This window comes from Aythya fuligula, chromosome 3 (genome assembly GCF_009819795.1).
Source record: "Aythya fuligula isolate bAytFul2 chromosome 3, bAytFul2.pri, whole genome shotgun sequence".
Taxonomy (NCBI): domain Eukaryota; kingdom Metazoa; phylum Chordata; class Aves; order Anseriformes; family Anatidae; genus Aythya; species Aythya fuligula.
In genome coordinates, this window is record NC_045561.1 from 96132170 (window position 1) to 96154710 (window position 22541).

Below are 22541 nucleotides of genomic sequence, written 5' to 3' on the forward strand. Positions count from 1 at the left end.
ACTAAAATATGTCAGTATATTATTTTTAATGAAATATGTGCTTTTCAACAAAAGGAAGGCTGGCAGATTCAAGTGTCATGCTCTGTGTATTAAGATATGTGTAGTGATAAACCATGATAATTCAGGACTTAAGAGACTGAGGAAAAGAAGGTGCTCGTAAGTGCTCAGGAAAAGAGCATAACACAACAGAATGTATAAAAATAGTAGCATTATATATTAAATTTCTTTTTCTTTTTTTTTTTTTATTATTTGACTTTCGTATATCTTTTTTTTTTTTTTTTGAATATTTACAATATTGAATTAGAAATAGCATTTGTGATACAAGTATACATGTGTTTTGTTTTTTGTTTTTTTCTTCCAGCACCATGTGGTGGACATTTGACAGCATCTAGTGGTGTTATATTGCCACCAGGGTGGCCAGGATATTATAAGGATTCACTTAATTGCGAGTGGGTGATTGAAGCAAGACCAGGACATTCCATTAAGATCACTTTCGACAGGTGAGAATCATAATAGCAAATATCAAGTAACTTATGAGCACAAATTATCTTTTCTAGCAATGAAGAAAAATATTTGACATTATTTTATTAAAATACAAGAAATTCAGTGTATATTAGAATGCTATATGCTAACACAGTTTCATTCTAAAGTATAATCCAACTGAGATGGTCAGCCTGATTAATTTTTAAAGATGTTATCCCAGTGTGGACCTAAATTAGACCTTCTGGAACAAATGGGGATTATGTCCCTGTGTAGCATGCAGGTTCTTCTGGAATAATGATTATTTTTGAAGGGGAATTATTTTCAGTCCAGTCTTACATGGAGTCAGGAGGTAGTGAGACTACATTTAAGCAGCAGGAATGTGAACTGCAGCATGTTTAATCTTTTTGTAAGTATTGTGACCTCAATTAGATCTTTTTACTAACCATACAAGAATCTTTCAAAATTGTGACTGTAGTTTTCAAAGAAAGAAAAATTCTTTAAAATTAAATTAAAATATTGAAAATCTTCACCTTTGGACATCTTTGTAAAATAAGTATTTTAAAAAAAATAAATAAAAATCTCCATTTGCTTAGTTACTTGATACTAATATCACACTAGATGCTCAATTTGGCACAAAGATGCGCAGGATAGTATTAAAGACAGTGCCTGGAGCTAAGCTGCAGTGTCTTCTTGTACAGGCCTTCCTGTTTTTCTGTCACTCAAGCAGAGGCAATAATCTATGTCTAGTTTTGATCTTTGCAGCGAGAGCCAACAGTGATGAGTAAAATGATTCAGTGACAGATTTACAAGCCTTCTGTGTCTAAGAGCAGAGACAAAAATGTATGAAAATGAATGAAAAGAGCAGAAGAATGTAAAAGTGATTGTTACTGTGTCAAACCTAAGATACATCTTACTTAGTATTGTGTTCCTTATGGGGACAAAAAATGCAGAATTGTGGACAAGAGCATTGTCGCGTTAAGAGGTGTAGCTGATTAACCGTTATGGGCCCGGTCGATTTCAGGGTACTGAACTAGTCGGATTCACCAATAACGCGTTAACCGTCTGGGGTCTGGTTGGATATTCACCAATAACGTGTTAACCGTCTGGGTTCTGGTTGGATTCTATCACGGTCACGGATTCACCAATAACATATGACCAACCTTTCCCTAGTTGCACTTAATGAGAGCTATAACAATGCAATCAAGTGTGATTTATTACAGCAACAGGTACACAGGTTCTTTGGATTGCCGGCAATAGTGACTGTCTGCAAAAGCAAGCTAGCATGCATGAAATACACAGGTGTTACAGGTGTTACAGGTGCACAGCCTAGAAATAAATGTGTTAAAAGGATCAAAGACTCTAGAGAGATTTATAACCAAGTGTTCAAATCTCACCCAAAGGCGTCCCAATGGGTGGGGGGTGAAGAGAGGCTCAGCCCATCGACTGGTCCCAGGAGTCAGGGGGTCCTTGGATGGATGTTGTATTCCCTTGGGATGGTATCTCCCCTGATGGTGGTATCTTCCCTAACATCCCCTCTCTCTTAGGCCAGTTTATATTATTTTCTATCTTTTAAGTGGAGCTTGAGTGACTCTAGTCAAGCATTTCTTAGTTATAATTCATGAAAAGTTCTCCTATCTCCATTTAAAGTAATAGGCTCCAAGAAATTCAGAGCGCATGCTCAGTAAGGGGTGGTCGCACCTTGGAGGCGGGTAGCTTTTGGGATGGAGGTGTGCTTTGGTATTATAATGATATTATAATGAGCAAAAAGTACACTAGGGTACAGCATTTGTCAAAACATGACAGGTCCTTGGCTCAGGGTGGCAAAAAGTGCAGCTTATCAGTCTCGGTGTGCACAAGAACAATAGAGTCCCCACCTGGTTACAGAGCCTAGCCGTGGTGTCTCCACTCCACTCTATGCTCCATACTGTTCCTTAGGGCTAGCACACCAAGTTTCCCCAGCGCAAAAGCATCTAAGGTTGGGAGCCTAGGGAACGCTCAGATAATGCAGCTATGGCCTACCCTGAAAGCCTCTTCAATGCTGTACATTTTCTTTAAGTTTTATTTTCCTAGTTACCTCAGGCAATTACACCACAAGCATGAGGGCCGAATCCTGAGAATTCTGTAACAGATAAATGTGTGTTATTGCTGTGGTTCCGCTTGAGTGGGCAGCCGAGCTCCACCACAACCGCTCTGTCACTCCCCTCCTCAAAGAGGAACGGGGAGAAAATAAGATGAAAAGGGCTCAAAGTTTGAGACAAGGACAAGAAGATCATGCAGTAATTATTGTAACAGGCAAAACAGACTCAGCATAGGGAGACAGTATGATTTATTGCTTATTAGTAACAAGCTAGAGAAGTGAGAAACAAAGGAAAGAAACCAAAAGCACCTCCCCCCCCACCCACCCTCTTCTACCTCCTCCCCCCGAGTGGCGCAGGGGAACAGGGAAATGGGGGTTATGGTCAGTCTACAGCACTTCTTCTCTGCCGCTCCTTCTCGGTCACTCTCGTCCCCTGTGCTGTGGGGTCCCACCCACGGGATACAGTCCTTGATGAACTGATCCGGCGTGGGCTTCCCACAGGCAGCAGCTCTTCCAGAACTGCTCCAGATATGGGTCCGTACCACGGGGTCCATCCTTCAGGAGAAAACTGCTCCAACCTGGGTCCGCCATGGGCAGCATCTCCTGCCAGGTCACCTGCTCCTGCGTGGTCTCCTCTCCACGGGCTACAGGTCCAGCCCGGAATCTGCTCCGGCAGAGGTCTTCCACAGGCGGCAGCCTCCATCGGTGCAGGACCACCTGCTCCACTGTGGTCTCCTCCACGGGCTGCAGCATGGAGCCCTACTCCACCATGGTACTCCATGTGCTGCAGGGGGACATCCTGCTTCACCATGGTCCTCACCACAGGCCGCAGGGAACTTCTGCTCTGGCGCCTGGAGCACCTCTCCCCCTCCTTCTTCATTGACCTTGGCGCCTGCAAGGCCGTTCCTCACTCCTCTCACTCTCCCAGCTGCTGTGTGGCACAGCGTTTTTTTTTTTTTCCCTGTCTTAAATATGCACAGAGGTGCAAAACAACATCACTTATTGGCTCAGCTCTGGTCAGCAGTGGGGCCCTTACCAAACATGGGGCAGCTTCTAGATCCTTCTCACAGAAACCACCCCTATGGGTCCCTGCTACCAAAACCTTGCCACGTAAACCCACTACAGTTGTATTTCCCCAAAGTGCTTTCCCAGTTTGCAATTCAAGGCATTCTTGAACTGAAAGCTTTTTATTTTTTTTAATGTGTTTAGTGTGTTTCTGCATTTCTCACTTTGATTGATTTGTTTGGTGTCCTCATCCTTCCATGTAAAGTTAACATTCATTTCAATTGAAGAATTAACATTCTTCAGTTTGGGAAAAATACAGGACACTGTTACAGCCTGACATGCCATTAGTGGGGACAGTGGAATATACAGGCAAGGTGAACAGTGTTGTTAAAAGCTGTTCATAAAAGTTGTTTGCTTTCATTGTATTCAGCAGGAAGTTACAGAATTTAAGTCACTGTTTTTTTGTTTGTTTGTTTTCTTATTAAAATCTCAATATATAAATTATAGGATTGTATTTACTTGCCATCTTTGCCCTTTTTCTTTAAAATTAGTTATCAGAAACCTGAGATTCCAGGAAGTCTTCACGAATTCAGTGGAAGCAAACAGTTGTAAAATGGAGCGTTTTAATGTTATTAAAGGAAATGGGCTGCCTGTAGCTGTAGACCTTAACAGTTTGACCATTATATTTCTGAGGAAAGTAATGGGAAACATCAGCTCCTGTGCCATATGGTCCAGTTCAAGAACTACATTTACTGAATTTTCTGCAGATGCACACACATTCAATTAAGAATATTGTAGAGTATTGTGTGCAAATCAAACTGTGATGAAATTAAGCAAGAGCTTTGAGTTACCCTGAAACAAACTTGAGAAATCTGATCCAGTATAATTTTCAAAGTACAGCAGGCAGGCAGTTAATCTAATCCAGTTTTATATCAGCATTATTAAAAGAAGGATTTGGTCTTCTTTCTCTAAATGTTACAGTTACAAATACACGTTACTCTTAAGTACAATACTAATGTACTTATAGTAGAGAAGCTTCTATTGGAGTTTCATGCCAGTGTTCCTGGTAGGTTTAGAAAATTGTATAGTTTTACTACATCATATAATAAATTTATTTAAGATTGTTGTGCTTTTGGTATGATAAGGTAATAATATGACTTTTTCAATAAAGTATTTATTTTCTTCTAGCATGAAAACTTTGCTACCCAGATTACCTTGAATGGTAAATACTTTTTTCTAATTTAAAAGAAGCTTATCTGCTTCATTTGCTACATTAGCAAATTACAAAGCAGTAAGCAAAATCAGTATGAAATAAAGAAATAAAATGATCTATTAATTGCCAAGCACAATATTCTGTCATATTTTGTCAAGATTGGGAAAAATAGGACTCTTTTATATTTTGCTCTATGTCTTGCCATCACAGATACAGTTGCCAGATTTAAATTTTGCACCATGAGAGTGATATTTGTAATATAAATTAGCTCACTCTTGAGCTAATGAGGATTTCACGTTGCTAGACAAATGCATCTTACTACAGTTCTTAGAAACTTTCCAGAAATAGCAGCAAATGACCAAATAACCCTATGAACATTTTATATTGAAACATTCTGCATTTCACATCATGACAAATGCCTGGAAAGGCAACAGGACTGAAGGATTTTTGGTACTTTGAATATTGGTGAAAACTCATTGAATAGTAGATAAAACAATCCTCTTCATTCAAAACCTAGCTATCCATGAAAAATAGTATTACATAGCAATATTGACGAGTTTTTAAAATTCTCTGGGAATATTTGGAAAATGTCCTACCTTTTAACAACATAAATGTGCTAATAAACATTAAAATATTTCTAAAGAAATTTCTTACTTAGTAAGGATGCATTATTTCCAGTATTCATTTATCTTTGTGTATTGTTTCAGTGATAATGCAGATTGTAAAAAAATGTCCCCAAAAGCGCTCCCAAATACTCAAAATCAGAAAAGTGAACTAAGTTTGTGATGAATAAGAATCTACTGGAAAAAAAAAAAAAAATCATTGTAATTGGTAGCTGTTGCTGTAGGAGTTACTTAAAGATTTGTCTTTCTAGCAAGAGTCTGCAACCCTTCATTCACACACAGCCCTACTAAGAAAACTGCAATTGCTGGCTAGGAGCACTTTATTTTTAATTAGTTCTCTTCACAAACATAACTGTTAAATTAAATATTGAAGTATTGATCTTGAGTCCATTCATTATGAGTACAAATAAAGTATTAAAACCAGGCTAGCGCTGTGTGTCTGTTTTCCTTATTCAGCTGCAGGGTAAATCAATGTATAATCTTTGAAATTATGGAAAAGTACTGAATAACTGTCAGGTTCTTGAGTGATGCTCTCTGTGACTATCTATCCTGCTAAATTAAACAGTACCAGAGAGTTTTCCAGACTTGAGAAGTCTGTATTTATACACTTGTTGAAATAGTTGCTAACACACTTTTTATGCTTGCCAATTAGAATTATCAAGCATGGTTCAGGAGTTAGTACTGGTAGGCAACTATTCATAATAGAAAATCTGAGTAATATCTTTCTGTCTGTGAGTCTGAAGTATGTCCTTCCATGATAGCTGACTTTAGTGCCAGGGACTGGTCTTGAGCATGCTTAATGCATGCAACCTTTATATTCCACTGTCAGAGAGGGCAGATAGCAGCAAAAGCAGTCACTTGGATTTTAGCCAACATACCCAAAAAGGTCAAAAGCACCACAGATCTAGAGTTTCCTGGGTGAAGAGAGAAGAGTTATATGTAGAGCACATCAGAGTTTCCAAGCTTTGTGTAGTTAGCTGTTGTAGTTAAGCAAATACTTTCAGATTTGTGGGTGTGGTTTTGTTTTCAGGGACTCACGAGAGAATGAGAACTATAAAGATTACTGAATACACGCTAAATCTTCACTTTCCATTACTGATACTGATATGTATGTGGAAATGGTTTTAATACTAATGCTATTGGTCTGTAAAATATAATGGCTTGGCTGGGAAACCGTTCGTTCTGTCATCATTACCTACATAGCATAAAGTTTATTTAGACTTTGAAGGAATGTCCCATGTAATTCCCCTTTGTTGTCTTTAATTACAAGAACACAGTTTGTTACCTCCAGACTCACTAAGTACATATCCCATATTGGCAAGACAATTTAAGGGCATTCATTATGAAACAAGTGCACAGGGACTGAGATTTTCATGCTCAGAAGTTGGTTTAGTAAGCCCTATGGGAAAAGACAAGACAATCTCAAAACACACATTTTCTATACTTGCTCTGAAAGGTAAGCATTTTACAAAAATAAGAATACTGTGTTTGCAGGCAAATATATTCAGACAAGTGTGGATATCTGTGTAATAGTAGAAACTTTTTCAATAGGAAAATGGATGTGTGATGTTTAGATGCTGCAGTTCACAAGAGTATCTGATAAGTACAAACTGCCTTGAAATACATTTGATGTGAAAAATGCCAGTCAAAGTTTCATCTACAGAAAGAGCAGATTTGAGCTGTTTGATTTAAGAACAGCTAGTAGTGGATGACTGCACACACAGACATGCTTTATGAACTGGACAAATGTGATGTGGCTTAGTAATTGGCACAGATATTGATTGTTCTGTTGATTTTAAGTTTTTTTTTTTATTCTTGTAAATCTTGTTACTCTCCTTATTTTTCCCTTCTTGTCTTTACTATCTTTTTTTTTGACACATTTAGATAGGCTAAGGAATTCTGTAACAAATTTCAAAATGAGGGCTTGATTTCAGTTTAATGTTTTTGTAATGCTTTTTCTTTCTTTCATAGGAAAATTTAATTATTTAAAAGTAAATTAGTGAACTATGATAGAAAACAATTCTTTGGCTAAAGCATTAAGCAGCTGAATATATAAAACAGTTTTTGCCAAATATCAAATAAGGAAATTGTTGAAATAAAATAATGAAACATTATTGAAGATATTCCAAAAATGTCAAAATATTTTTTAATCTGATGGCAAGAAATTTATTGGATCTTCATAATGCAGTTTTCTATGAGACAATTCGGAGTTTTCTACTCAGATTCCTCACTAGATGTCATTTTGAAGCCCAGTCATATGGTTGATCTGAAGTATAGTACACACCTTATAAATTTTATATGATACCAGAGAAAAAAGAGAAAAGATGTGTAAAAACTTCCTTAGTTGTTATTCACAGTAATGCACTGATGGAGCTGTAGATATACTGATTTTTATATATATTGACATTTTTGATCAACGTGAGTTAAACTTCTAAGAGCATTCTTCTGCCTACCAGACTTATGTATTCCTTTTCAGATTTCAGACTGAAGTTAATTATGACACTTTGGAAGTCAGAGATGGGCCAGCTAATTCATCACCATTAATTGGAGAATACCATGGAACACAAGCACCCCAGTTCCTTATTAGTACTGGCAATTATATGTATCTGCTGTTCACTACGGACAACAGTCGTTCCAGTGTTGGCTTTCTAATTCACTATGAGAGTAAGTCTGATATTTCTCTGATTTTCATTTAATTTTGAAAATAACATTCAATTGGAAAATAGCAAACAAGTAGGAACTAATAAACTGTAGTCATTATATTTGTATCAGAACAAATTGTACTGACTGTGAAACTATTAAGTCATTTTGTAAAATTTTACTTCATGAGTTCTTGTATGTTATTCAGACTGCTTATGGGAAAGTAATTTTAGAAAATCACCCTTGGATTTAAAGATATGTTGGGTTTGTTTATTCTGCCCTGCCCCAGCCTCTCTCTACGTGTATATCTTTCTACATTTTTAATACACTTTGTAGTTCTGAGCAGAATTGAGCCTTATCCGTGGTGATTCTAAAATGCAAATAAGTGCATAATAATATTGATCTGTGAACTCCGGAATCACTATAACACTATTTTCTTTAAATTGGTTGTATAAAATTGCATATATTAAACTTTCTGAAGTCACTGATGTTTATATGATAGTGTAGCCACTCACTTAAATACTGAATAGAACACATGTTTAGTGTGGATAGGCTAAGCAAATAACATTGTTTTTGTCGGTTATTGCAGTCTTATCTGAAAACTAACCTGACTGCAGTGAATTTTCTGTCACACTGAATCTGGTATGAATGCCCAAACTATTACATAGCTACATCAAAATTTGGAAATTCTGAATATTTTAACTCTGATGCAGACAATGTGGTAATGGCTGAGGAGATAATAGTATGATAAACTACAAGGGCACTGAGCAATGCAAAGACAAGGAACAGAATGTAGGATGCCAAATGAGTTATGTGCAGATGCTGATTTTCCCTTATTGTGTTTGAACTAAATGGTTGCTGTTATATTTTGTACAGTTGTCCCCATTTTTTTTTATAATGTGTTTTTATTTTAAACCTGGTATCAAATACATGTTGTCTCCTGTTAAAAATAATAATAAAAAAAATAGTAATACAATATCTGCTCTACATGTTCTTAAAGAGGTAGGTCTAATTATGAAATTATTTAGAACAGCATTTTTATATTCTCTCTTTATCTTTTTTTATCAGTGCACTTCAAACCTTGAAATTTGATTAGAGCTTTTAACAAGTATTAGTACTTCATTGTCTAACTTGAATTTATAGGGATCCTACCTTGATCTGGCCTAGCTTCAATAGAATCTGATAATTTTATTAACAATGTTGGTAGCGTAATGAGTACACTTACAAATTCTATAAATAAATATTCTAAGCATACATGTGGAAGGAGAAATTACATTCACAAATACAAAATAGAAATACAGTAGAAAGGATACGGTGTTTAGAGAGAGCATAAGCAATCCAGAGAAAAATGTGACTGATGCAAAATGTCTTCTCGCTGTTGTAGTGAATCATCAAAAAGAATTACAGAATAGGCAATTTTGTATGTAGGGCTTAGAAAATATTTCACTTAATTTGATGACCACAGAGAATATTGTGTCTACTTTGGGATCCTGTTTAAAAGAAGGAGCTTAACATGGAACAGATGACATTTACAAGTATACATGCAGCCTTGCACTTGGAGCTAATTCACCCTTTAAGATTACAGAGAAGCATTTCTGGTCACTGGAGCTATGTCTGATCCAGTAAGTTAGAAATGCTTGAGTCTTGCAGTCATTTGTACAGTTTAAGCCCAAACCCTGGCATGATTTTCACCCATGCCAACTATCATCTTTCTATATAGTAGTACCTGGGCATAATTCTAGGGATAACTTCAGACAGACTGAATCACACAGAATCACAGAATTTCTAGGTTGGAAGAGACCTCAAGATTATCGAGTCCAACCTCTACCTAACGCTAACAGTCCCCACTAAACCATATCCCTAAGCTCTACATCTAAACGTCTTTTAAAGACTTCCAGGGATGGTGACTCCACCACTTCCCTGGGCAGCCTGTTCCAATGCCTAACAACCCTTTCGGTAAAGAAGTTCTTCCTAAGATCTGATCTAAAACTCCCCTGGCGCAACTTAAGCCCATTCCCCCTCGTCCTGTCACCAGGCATGTGGGAGAACAGGCCAACCCCCACCTCACTACAGCCTCCTGTGAGGTACGTGTAGAGAGCAATAAGGTCGCCCCTGAGCCTCCTCTTCTCCAGGCTGAACAAGCCCAGCTCCCTCAGCCGCTCCTCATAGGACTTGTTCTCCAGGCCCCTCACCAGCTTCGTCGCCCTTCTCTGCACCCGCTCAAGCACCTCGATGTCCTTCTTGTAGCGAGGGGCCCAAAACTGTTCTCAAAAGACAGCAGGGACAAGCCCCTTTTGTTTCAAGGTGCATGAGATTTTAGCTGTATGTATGTTAGTTGATTCATGCATTAAAATTGATGCCAGAGCCCCCCTCAATGGGGTCCCTCTTAATTTAATTGTGTGGCCTCTGTTTCCAATGCTTGAAATCACATCCTGACATCTGCCATACCGATGTTCTGGATGAAGTTATAATGATAGCAAAGAGTAGCACTCTTGCTTCCAGATGAAGTGCTTCCATTGTTCAAAACATTTTTTGAGATTCTCTGAATAACACAGTGACTGCTAAGTATCTAGCCTTAATGGGGAGCAATGGTTATGGCACCAGCCATGTTTTGGTTTCTGTTTTTGTTTGTTTGTTTTATTTTCTTCATCCATTTCATGCAATGAGTACTATTTAAAAAATCTCTAAACAATCTTACACTTTAATATTCCGTTTTTCTAATGATTTTAACTACTTGAACTATGAAGGGGGAAATATAGGTGTGTAATATATACAGGTATGTAGTATATGAAACCATATAACTGTTGTTTGCTTTCATGCCTTATAGCAAGATTCATTTCCTCTTTAGAGATCTAATGACATCCAATAATTAAACCAGTTTATAAAAATCATTTGTAGTTCCATTTACAAAATATTCGTTTTAATAATAAATGAAGCATCTAATACAGCTAACATATTAAAAAGTTGATGAACATTTGATGAAATGTCAGTATTGACAGAGTGAAGTTTTTAAGGATGCCTGTTCATATTTTTCAATTATTCAGTGAGGTGCAACATCTGTTTTGATTGTATTTTTGCAGTTAGCTTTGGGTTGTGTGTTATGTTCCTTTGAAAAGAGAATGATTAAATTATAGGGTAGAATATTATCTGCTGAAGTCATTCTTACTGCTACATGGAATGAAGTGGAAGGAGCATTTTTTGAGGGAGCTGCTCCTCCCTGCTCTTCTTGGGAAGTACTGCAGTATGTAGGATGGGAGAGGAAAAACATGCATTTCTCACAGATTTTAATATTTATTCATCCAATTGTTATAAATAGTATTAAATCAACCTTTTCAATCCCCAGTCCCACAATTTATCACTATGATGTCAAGATTTCTCATTTATAGTTTAAGATTGTCTTTTTGTAGTCAGGACTCTCAGCACTGTCAGTTATTAAGTGTGTCTTATGTTATCTCCCATTAAGAAAAAAATCTTTGTCCAAAGCAAATAAAAATCACTTACTTTCAGCTATAGGTGTTTGCTAAACATTAAATACTAAATATCTCCCCTTCAGAATGAAGTTCTGTTGCCTGAGCTAACTTCATTATTTGCACATCACCTTTATTTCAAGCCAGAAGTTGCAAGTTGCTAGGGTAGCCACATTTTTTGGTCACCTTGCAAAAACCTGAAAAGTTACAGTTTAGTTTCAAAATGAAACCAATAGGAGTTTACGGGACTCAGAATCCTAAAGCAGTTGATGTGTTGGGTGAAGGTTGAAGGATGCTCAAAGAGGAAGGAATTTTAAGCGTGCTGCTGTGGACTTCCATCTACTGTAACATACCTCAAAACACTAAATATAGTTTGTCTCAAAAAAATAATGTTTATTAAAGTTAAAATTTCATCCACAATCAATATTTATTTATTTAGGCCACGTACACTGCAGAATATTGTAGACTTAAAAAGGTTCTTTGATTCTGTATTAAGCCTTTTAAGGCAGGTGAAGGGAATCAGGCTTCCCTTCTGCAATGTACTGTATGCATTAAGAACCTGCAGTCAAGACTAAAAGAAACATTTATTTAGAATTTAAGGAGGTATCTTATGGGAGGGATACCTCATGAAAACTAGATCATAAGCTTTCAAATCTGAATTCATAACTGAAAAAATAGCTGAAGGGTAAAGGGAATATTACTCTGAGAAAGGTAGAATCATTATTTATGTTATTTTTGATTGTAGTCCTGCTTCCAACCTTCATATCCATAATTCTAAAACCTTTACTTTATGCCCTAATAAATCAGTCTTTTCCTTATTTTTTTAATGCTTCTACTTAATTCCTAAGGTCATGTGGTAGTCCTGGAAAAATAATGAACTTCCATTTGATGTTAAGTTCTTTTATTTATTTTTATTTTGTTCCTTGTTCGGTGTGTAGCTTCAGGTTTATTTGTCATACACTGTTCAAACTTTTCTATAGGACATAATTACTAACCACCTCTTCTGTCACATAAGCAGTTATGCAACTGTATAAGCTATGTTCATTATCTTTCTATTTTTGATGCATTGGATTGCATGTGTAAGATATAACAAGTGGTTTCTGAGTTCATCCATTACAGGTTTTTGATACTGTGCTTTTTGCTAAGTCAAATAACCATTACTCCAACAGAAAAAAATTGTGTAGTCCCACAGTATCAGAAATGTAATAGATGAAATGGAATAATTAAATATTATTTATATATGATATTGTATGTTAGGAAAAGGTTCTTCACTGAGAAGGTAGTTGGGCACTGGAACAAGCTGCCCAGGGAAGCGGTCATGGCACCAAGCCTGCTGGAGCTCAAGAAGCTTTTGGACAGCGCTGTCAGACATGTGGTCTGATTTTTGGGTGGTTGGTCCTGTGTGGAGCCAGGAGTTGGACTCAATGATCCTTGTGAGTCCCTTCCATCTCAGGATATTCTATGATTGTATGAAAAGACAAAATTGTGTATCAATACTTTGAACCTTTATATCTTCCTGTAGTTGCAGATAGATGTTCAGTGCATACATTGGCTTTTTTTTTCATTGTTTGACCAAATATACAGCTCCAATTTTTTTCCTCCTTAATTTGGGCTTCTCTGTTCTGTGAGATTGAAAATTGAAAAGGTACTCTTCAAAGAAACAGTCCTTTATGTCCCACACCAGTGCTCAGGCAATGCTAAGAAGTGTCTTTTGGGGACCATTTCTTCCTTCTGTCTTACTCATTTAGCGTTTTGTTTATGATTTTTCATGTTTACTATCTGAAAAAGGGGAGGAAATAAATTAAACCTGTGTATTTCAGGTGTTACTCTGGAATCAGATTCCTGCCTTGACCCAGGGATTCCTGTGAATGGCCATCGCCATGGCAACAACTTTAATATCCGCTCTACAGTAACTTTTAGCTGTGATCCAGGATATACCCTGAGTGATGAAGAACCACTCATATGTGAACGAAACCATCAGTGGAATCATGCATTACCCAGCTGTGACGGTAAGTGTCAAGTTCTTCAGGTGGCATCTTTAAAGTCCAACAAAGTTAATCTCTTATTTTCAAGATCTAATTAAACCTATTTTTATGACTAACTACCTTCAATCACAGCAAGATCCATATTTTTAAAAATTATTTTATTGTTAATAAAAGCAATACTTCACATCTCTGTATAAACTTTCAAATACTGTAAATGATCAGTGAAATTTACAGGTATATATATTAATTATGTTTCTATATATAGAAACACTACAAGTCTGCAGTTTAGTAACTTCAGAAAAAGCAAGACATTGCAAAGTTGGGGAACAATAAAACTATATTTAGAGCTCTATTTTTTATGTGCTTCTAAAATGTCTAGTGTTAGTCGTAGACAGAAGTGGTAAAACTGGAAAATGGGTATGCATGTGCTCTTGTTATTGTAGGAAGACAAGTTTCTCTTTATAGGTGGGTAGAAATGGGTTTATCTTGATTAGAAAAGTAGTAGAAATACTGTAGTAGAAATGTTTTGGGAGATATGCAATAGGAAGCTATCCACATCTTTCTTAAAAAAAAAAAAAAAAATAGTAAATGCTGAACTACATGTATACCAGCAAATATTTCTGTGTTCTTTTTATCATTGGATTTTTTCTAAGTTGTTTTTTGGTATGAGCTACATAATCAACTCATTTTTTCATGGAACATTTATATAGCTGCTTCAAAATCCCTCTAACAGAAACAACAGAAAATGATATCCAAATGTAGCAAAGTATTTCAATAGGAATTGAACCCAGTGTACCTGCAATTCTCTGTAAGCTCCTTTTTTAAAACTTTCTTATAAATTTTCTTATCTTCTTCCTTCTAGTTACTAAATGGTTACCTGTTATATCCTGTTTGCTTTGGTCAGGCTTCTTTCTTGTTAATATATAACTGTGATAAAAGTTCAGTGTATGAATATCCAAGCCCACATCAACAAAGGTCCTCGCTTTAGTAAATTACTTACATAAGTGAATTTTTAACTCCCTTTTTCAGGTCCAAGGTTTCCATTAATTACAGTGGAATGTCAGAGACCAAAATTAGAGTTAGATTCAACAAAGTATTTCAGCTTCTAATTTTGTTTTTAATTATTTAACCCCCTACCCCCTATTTAACATCTTCTTTAAGGAATGTTTCACTGACAAATATTTTTCTTCCTTCCGTATCGTTTGCAGAATAGGAAGGATTTTGAATGAGTTCATATTAGAGTTCATTAAGAATGTGTTATCTATATTAACTTTACTTATTAAGTAATATTACTAACCATACATTTATTGTGGTTTTATCCATTCATTCTCTTTCATGCTTAGGTGCGGTAGTATATTTATGCAGGCAAAACCAGGCTAAAACATTTCTTCTACTTATTTATAAACATATGTATAAAATACATAAATTCAAAATAAATAAACTTTAACAAACACCTTAGTCTGATAAGAAATGAAAACAGAACCATAGTCATAATGCTACCATTATAGGTGTGCATTCATGTACATGTGTAGAACTTCTGAAAGCACTATTTGTCATGTATATTTGCTATCTAGTTCATGACAAGGTTTATCCTTCTGTGTGAAGACTAAAAGCATCTTAATGCTTTATAGATGTATTTTAAAATATTTAGTTTGTTAAAATTTGAAAGAGCATATAAAGCTGAACAGCAACAGATGAAAGAAACAAACAGCCATGCTGTATTTATGAGATCAGTGAGTAATTCAGCAATGCAAATCTTTATTTTACTTTAATTAATTTACCATGCAAATTTGATCAGCCTAGTTTAGCAAAATGCTTATATGCATAAAATTTTTCTAGCATAGTTCTTGTGTCTTTCAAAATACTTATGTGAACCTGTGAGAGTTCTTGTGAGAATACTTGTGTGAACCTTATTTTTTTTCCCTGAATGTCACAAAAGAAATCAAATAGCAAAAGCGTTTTTCTATTCTTTGAAGAAAAATACGTACTTTTTCTTATATTTTTTTGATGGAAACGGAATTAAATACTTAACTATATAAGTATATAGTCCAAGAAAAATAGCTGTAAGATATATGATTTTTGAGTTAGTTCACAATAAATAAATAAATAAATAAATAAATAAATAAATAAATAAATAAATCTACTTCTTAAATACTGCTACAATAGGAATTTGTATGTTCTGGAACATGGATTTACTTATTCTGGTATCCCGCCAACTAACAGAAGAGGTTGTAGAGGAAAAATAAAATTTTGTTAAAAGACTACTTTAAGAATAAACAAATTGTTGTCACACATGAATGTCATGGCTTCAGACAAATTAACTTCCTAGTTTAATACTTGACCCTATTTTTCAATTTTTGTAGTTTAAAAAGTGAACTTTTTCTTTTTTTTCAATTAAAAACAGTATGACTTCTGTTTGTTTTTTTTGTTTGTTTGTTTGTTTTTCTATTAAGCACTATGTGGCGGATACATTCATGGGAAGAGTGGAACTATTCTTTCTCCAGGTTTTCCTGATTTTTATCCAAACTCTTTAAACTGCACTTGGACTATTGAAGTGTCACATGGCAAGGGTAAGAACCTAATATGAATTGCATATTTATATGTAATCTCTGTGTTTCATAAATTCAAACAAGCAAAATGTCATTTATGAATCCACTTAAATCATTGTTTTCTGCCGTTCTTTTGAGGAAGCTTAATTTCACAAAATGAATGCCTTCAAATGTTGTAATCTTTTTAATTTGTGTTTATTTTGGAAAAGAAATGCTCTTTTTGTGGTGATGTGTTTTAGTTTCTCTTAGAAAAACTGGCAGAAAGTATAAGAGCCAAAATATATGAAAATAATATTGTTGCTTGTTAAATGAAACTAGAGAACTAAGTGAAAATTTCCAGGGCCTTATTGGTTGCTCTTCTCCAATATTTATCATGAAACAGTAGATTTGATATCTAGATTTGGTATTAAAAACCTTAGATTTCAGACTCAAATCATGAAGCTTAAAAGCTTAAATTATTAAAAATTATTTATCTTTATGTTGTATACACAGTGGTGTAACATTTGAGTGTGCTTAGCTGCTTATTCATTGGGGAAATGGATAAAAGTAGCAAGGTAAATAAATAAATAAATAAAGCTTAGGAAGTACAGATGATGCTATATATCACTGAATCAAAATATAATGAAAATATTCATCTATCAACCTTCTATGGCAAGAAAAGTCTTTGTTATGTGTGATATTAGTCTGAGTGGTATGTTGGAAGTTTCTACTATTCAAAATTTTACAGACTGTTTTTGTTATTTAATGCTTGCATGGCATTTTCAAATTTGAAGTATGTGAGATTTTCTAAGAAGACTGTTGCTCCCTACAGTAAATAATCATATTTTAAAAGTTAAGTGTAATGGAAAATTCAATTCATTGCTGGACTGGAAGTTGGCAATTGGAAAAGCAGTCACTTCCTGAATAGCGACCTAGCTAATGTTAACCTGTATATATTGAAGACTGTACATAAAACTTGTGTCATCTTGGCCCTTGTGTATAGGCACTTGCTAGAGTTCAGAGTAAAAAGCAAAATTGTATCTGAGGAAATGAAAAAAAAACAAAGCATAAATACAAAAATATAACTGATCATTAAAGTAGGACTCCTAATTTAATAGTGAGATGATGATAGAGATTAGAAATAAAAGAGATACAGAAGCTTGAGTAAGCTCTGTACAATAAAAGTTTAGATTTTCAGAGTGCTATATACAAATAACACTGAATCCTATGAATTATTTTACCGGAGTTGATGATTTATGGTGAGCTAAACAAATACCCCAGTGCACAAAATGATTGGTTGAGTCTATTTGCTTTCTGGAATTTGCGTTCTCTGAATTTCAGGTTTTGATTCCATGTCTGACTTTTTCTAAAAATCTTCCTGTATCATTTAAGTTTTACTTTTTTTTGTGTGAACTAATAACGAAATAGAAAATAAAACTGTTAAATCCTTTTATTTTCTTCCTTTTTAATATGTTTAAAGGTGTACATTTGGTTTTTCATACCTTTCATCTTGAGAGCTCTCATGACTACTTGCTCATAACTGAAGATGGCAGCTTCACAGAACCAGTAGCCAGGTTAACTGGCTCAGTCTTACCCCCTACTATTAAAGCTGGCCTCTTTGGAAATTTTACTGCACAGCTTCGATTTATATCTGATTTTTCAATTTCTTATGAAGGCTTCAACATTACATTTTCAGGTAAGATATGGTATGATGTTGATGACCATCAGTGAAAAGATCTCGTTTGACTAATATATCTTCCATGTAACTGTGCATTCTTTGTTAAGCGTATCTTAGTGATGTTTGTGTATCATAGAATTATAAAAACAATTTGTATCAGAAGGAACTTCAGCAGGTGATTGAAACCACCCTTCTCTTAAGCTGGATCAGGTATGAGATCAGACCAGGTTGCTAATGGTTTTATGAAGAAGGATCTTGAAAACCTCCAGGGATAAAGACTGCACTACTTTTATGGAAAACATGTTTTTACTTGCATCCAGTTGGAAACAGTTTTATTAAGTATTTAAACTTATGCTTATTGTCTATCATCTTCCCACCACCTGGGGAAAGTGAATAGCACTTACGTGCTCTTCATTCCATGCTGCAACGCAAATATATATATATTTTAATCTAATGTATAAAATAAATATGTAGCAATAATTTAATAATGTTATAAATAACAATAAATAATACAAATATTATTATGTTAGTATTATATGATATTAGTTATACAATATAGTAATTATAGAATATTAATATTAAATAATATTATATTAGTATTATTATACCAACAAAAATAATAAATCAAAAATAATGATTTAGTTATTCCTATGATATAGAGACAACAATATATACAGGAGAAAGTACAAAGTAGTTCCATATCCAGTACAAAGGGATAGAGAAAGACAGCCTTTCTTTTTTTTTTTTTTTTTTGATTCCCAGTTTCTTGTAAGGGTAAAACAAACTGAAAGCTGTATTATGATATTACTATAACATCTCCTCTGAGAATAACAATTCCAGGACAGGTATTGTTCTGTATACATGTACTGTCAGTTAAACAGATTATGTAAGTAATGCTGAAAAAAAAAACAATTACACACTTAAGGAAGCATTTGAGGACTTCAGTTTTACTTCTTTTTACTTTATATTCCTATAGATTTGAAAATTCTGTAAAATTATTCCTGATTCATAGTTACAAAAGATAAAATAAATTCAGACACTTTGAGACTTAAAATGTATATATATACTTAATTTCAGTTAGGTGACACTTGCTTGATTTCTAAAAGGCATGCAAATAGAGTTTGTTAATTAAAGAGTATAGCTTTACTTGAAAAACAGAAGTACATTTTTTGAAAATGTGGTCATATGTCTTTTTTTTCACCTGACATTTCATTTGATTTTTTGTCAGATTTTCTTCATACATAATGAATTTTTAAACTGTAAGTCTCACTTCTAAAACTGTTTGGGAGTTCAGATCAAATGAACCAAGAATAATATAGAGGATGTAATTAAAGAAAATTATAGTAAACCAGTGAGAGTACAAGCTGATTATAGCCCTTCAAAATTAGGAAAATAAATGTAGTGTAGGTGGGACACAATAGATACATAATTACTGTATATATAGCCATAATAAAAATATAGAAATGGTGCTATTTTAAATAGAGAAAATAGCTCTGAAATACATGTTTTTCAAGTGATGCATACTGACAAAATGCAACTCATTTGACAAGGTTTTTTTTCTTCCCCATGTGAACAACTTGTCCAATATATTACATGCTATGTTTTATTGTCTGCAGAATATGATCTGGAACCATGTGATGATCCTGGTGTTCCTGCCTTCAGCAGGCGAATTGGCTTTCAGTTTGGTGTTGGAGATTCCTTGATCTTTTCTTGTTTCCCTGGATATCGCTTGGAAGGTGCTAATAAACTTACCTGTCTGGGTGGTGGTCGGCGTGTATGGAGTGCACCTCTGCCAAGGTGTGTGGGTAGGTGGTCACATGCTTTCATTTCATTCATCAAGTCGTTATTAGCACATGGCATGTTTCAGAATATTGGGCACTTGGGTTGAAAAGATTGATCCCCAAGCTGTAGAAACTTTAGTCAGTGCAAGACAAGTATTCCATGTCTTTTTTTTTTTTTTTTTTTTTTTTTTACTTAGAGAGCAAAAAGAAGAAAGAGGAATATTAAGAACCATGATAGAAAGTAATATCAGAATGTCTTGCGAGATAAAACGTTAATTGAGCTGTATGTGCCCTTATTAAGATACAAATTTCATACTTCGTCTTTCAGGGTAAAGAAACAATGTTTAGAGCTCTTAGGTGAGAACAGCTCTTAGAGCTCTTAGGTGAAACAGTACCCCAATGATTTTAAGGGCGTTTATTATTGTAACTCTAAACTTTTTTTTTTTCACAGTTTATAAGCTATATACTGTATTACAATATTTATGTATTTACAATAGTAAAGTGTAATTTTTAAATTAATGCACTGTTGTTAAAAATCATAACTATAAGCTCAAAGTGGGTAAATAGGTCTTTTTTGTGAGCAGTGTTGGGACTGGATTTTATAAAATTTGTACAGTTGCTGTAGTTGATTTGATGAGATTTTTATTACCAGTATATGAAGTGAATCTGATAGCTACTATTGACGTAAGACTTCTGAAATGTCTAATACTTTCACACACCTACCTGTAAATGGATTGCATTAAGAGCGCTATTTAAATAAAATTTTATTTCATTAAGGGAGACACTCACCTTTGGCATGATTGCTTTGCTTATTATAAAAGCACATATATCTATATCTGAAAAAAGCTGTAAGTCCTACATTGTAAATACTCATAGAATACATATATGTAGTTTTTTTCTGGCAAAAAGGAAAGTATTTGTAATTATGTTTTAATGACCTAATGACATTAAACCAATTAGAGAGAAGCCAACATTGCATGGCATTTACCATTTAAATACATATACACACACATATATTATATATATATGATATAATATATATTATATATATTAAATATATTTATAATATAATATATATATATTTGTAATATATATAAATATATGTGTGTTTGTGTATATTTACACATTTAATTTAACTCTTAGGCTATTTTCAGCTAGCTTCTTAACACTGTTTGACTATGAATGGTGGCTAACCAAGTGCACATCATCATATATCAATTTAAAATGTACAGATTTCACTATAAGGATATTCACATACTCACCTTGAATGTAACATTTTAGTTTTCCTGATTTTTAAGAGTGCTCTGCCATTCTATAGCTGTTAGAAATATATATCAGAAATATACCTGAAGGTATTTCTGATACTCCATTTAGATCTTTGTCTATTTACATTCTTAACACCAGTTAGTGAGGTTGCAGCCCTCCAAGTAAGGGAGTCATCCAGCGAGAAAAACATTTTCTAAAAATAATTCTTCAGCCACCCTTATGATCAATCAAAAGAGGAGTTAAAGCTATAAATGCAGGAAATCAGAGTACTAAAAGAGATCTTTCAGGAAGGAATGATACTACTAAGAAAAATACAAGGAAAGACAGTCTGCCAAGCAGCTTAGTGGAACTGAGGTGAAAATTGGCAGTCAGTGCCCTTCAGTTCAAGCTACTTTCATACTTTTCTCAGCACCAAGAATGTTTACAGAGATCTTATTACTTGTTGCTATGACACGTAAAACATTAAGGATGTAGATATCCTCTTATCTTGATGTGTAGTTTACACAAAGACAACTTCCTTCTCAAAAGGGGGAGAAGAAAATACTTGCCCTGATATCTGCTGGGTTTACAGCATACATTCAGAAATTAAATCTAGTCTTAACTCAGTGGCACAAAGTTGCAAGTACATTACTGGGTTCAATAGTCTCTAGAGTATTTCTTCTTCATTATCATTTCCACACTGTCCAAACTCATCTACATGCTATATGCACACCCGGCTTTATATATCAACAATTTTTTTTTTAGGTCTTTTTAGGACATATGGTAATATTTACTTTAATGACTCTTTTAATCAGATTCAGGATAAAAGGCCTTCAAATTTAATTGAATTTAATTTATAGACTAAACATTTACCCAAACAAATACTGATTTCTGTCGCAGAATGTGTACTCAGACATCTGCTGGTAAAGAAAAAAAACACAAAACCATAAACCATCAGAACTTCCAAAGCTGTTGACTTTCACCCTTCTATATCCAAGTAAGTAATTTCAAATCTTTCCTTCAGGGTTCATCTCTAATATATTCTGAAATTTTCATGGTTAGAGAACCATTTGTGGTTTTTCTTCATTTCTTCTCCTTTAAAGAGTCATTTTTCAGGTAAGGCAAAAGCAGAGCTTGTGAGTTCTGGTTAGCCTAACATCATGACCCTGTCATTTTTAGTCAAAGACTTTGAGTCCCATAAGGATAGCAATATCATAATTTTCACTGGACTTCCTTTCCATGCTGTGGAGGAACTGGATCTTCAAAGGTTTTTATCTGAGTGACTGGAAGTTGGTTGGTTCTCAGAATAAGGCAAAATCCCTTCTTTAGTAAGGAACCTGCTTTTACACAGCAAAAAGAACACTGCCAGGTCTACATATATCTACAAAATCACATAGAAGTTCATAAATAGGTGTCCTTGTACATCTTATTTCCCAATGTCAGCCCTTTCTCTCTTATCCTTGTTTACATTCTGAACTTTCAATTACAATGATTTTAGTGTTTATCTCAGCCATGTATCTCAAGTGGTTATACAGCATTATTCTAGCTCATAACAATCAGTTTTGAAAACTAGCTAGAATTTCCATCTTGATCATCACTCTATTTCCATGTCCTCCAGTAGGACCTCTCCCTTCTGGCTTGAAAGCAGTTTGTGCCTCCAGCCACCTACTTAAACTATAATTACTGATGAAAAGAGCCTTGCTGTTTATAATTAAAAAGTGTGGAGGAGATTCAAGGCCTTAGGGTTGACTCCCTTGTTACTGCTTAAAGAACAGACATGATAATTACCCAAGGTGGTGCCCAATTTCCTCATCTC

At 34.6% G+C, this 22541-nt stretch overlaps 1 protein-coding gene across 4 annotated transcripts in view; it reads left to right on the forward strand.

Annotated features, from left to right (window-relative positions):
• CSMD1 (CUB and Sushi multiple domains 1) overlaps nucleotides 1-22541 on the forward strand; it is a 1186669-nt gene that overhangs the window by 896218 nt on the left and 267910 nt on the right. For all 4 annotated transcript variants that reach the window (XM_032184761.1, XM_032184762.1, XM_032184764.1 and 1 more), the window contains exons 16-21: nucleotides 362-500; nucleotides 7878-8065; nucleotides 13329-13517; nucleotides 15947-16063; nucleotides 17502-17717; nucleotides 19316-19504. In XM_032184761.1, coding sequence (XP_032040652.1) covers nucleotides 362-500; nucleotides 7878-8065; nucleotides 13329-13517; nucleotides 15947-16063; nucleotides 17502-17717; nucleotides 19316-19504 — 1038 coding nt within the window. The remainder of the gene's footprint in view (nucleotides 1-361; nucleotides 501-7877; nucleotides 8066-13328; nucleotides 13518-15946; nucleotides 16064-17501; nucleotides 17718-19315; nucleotides 19505-22541) is intronic.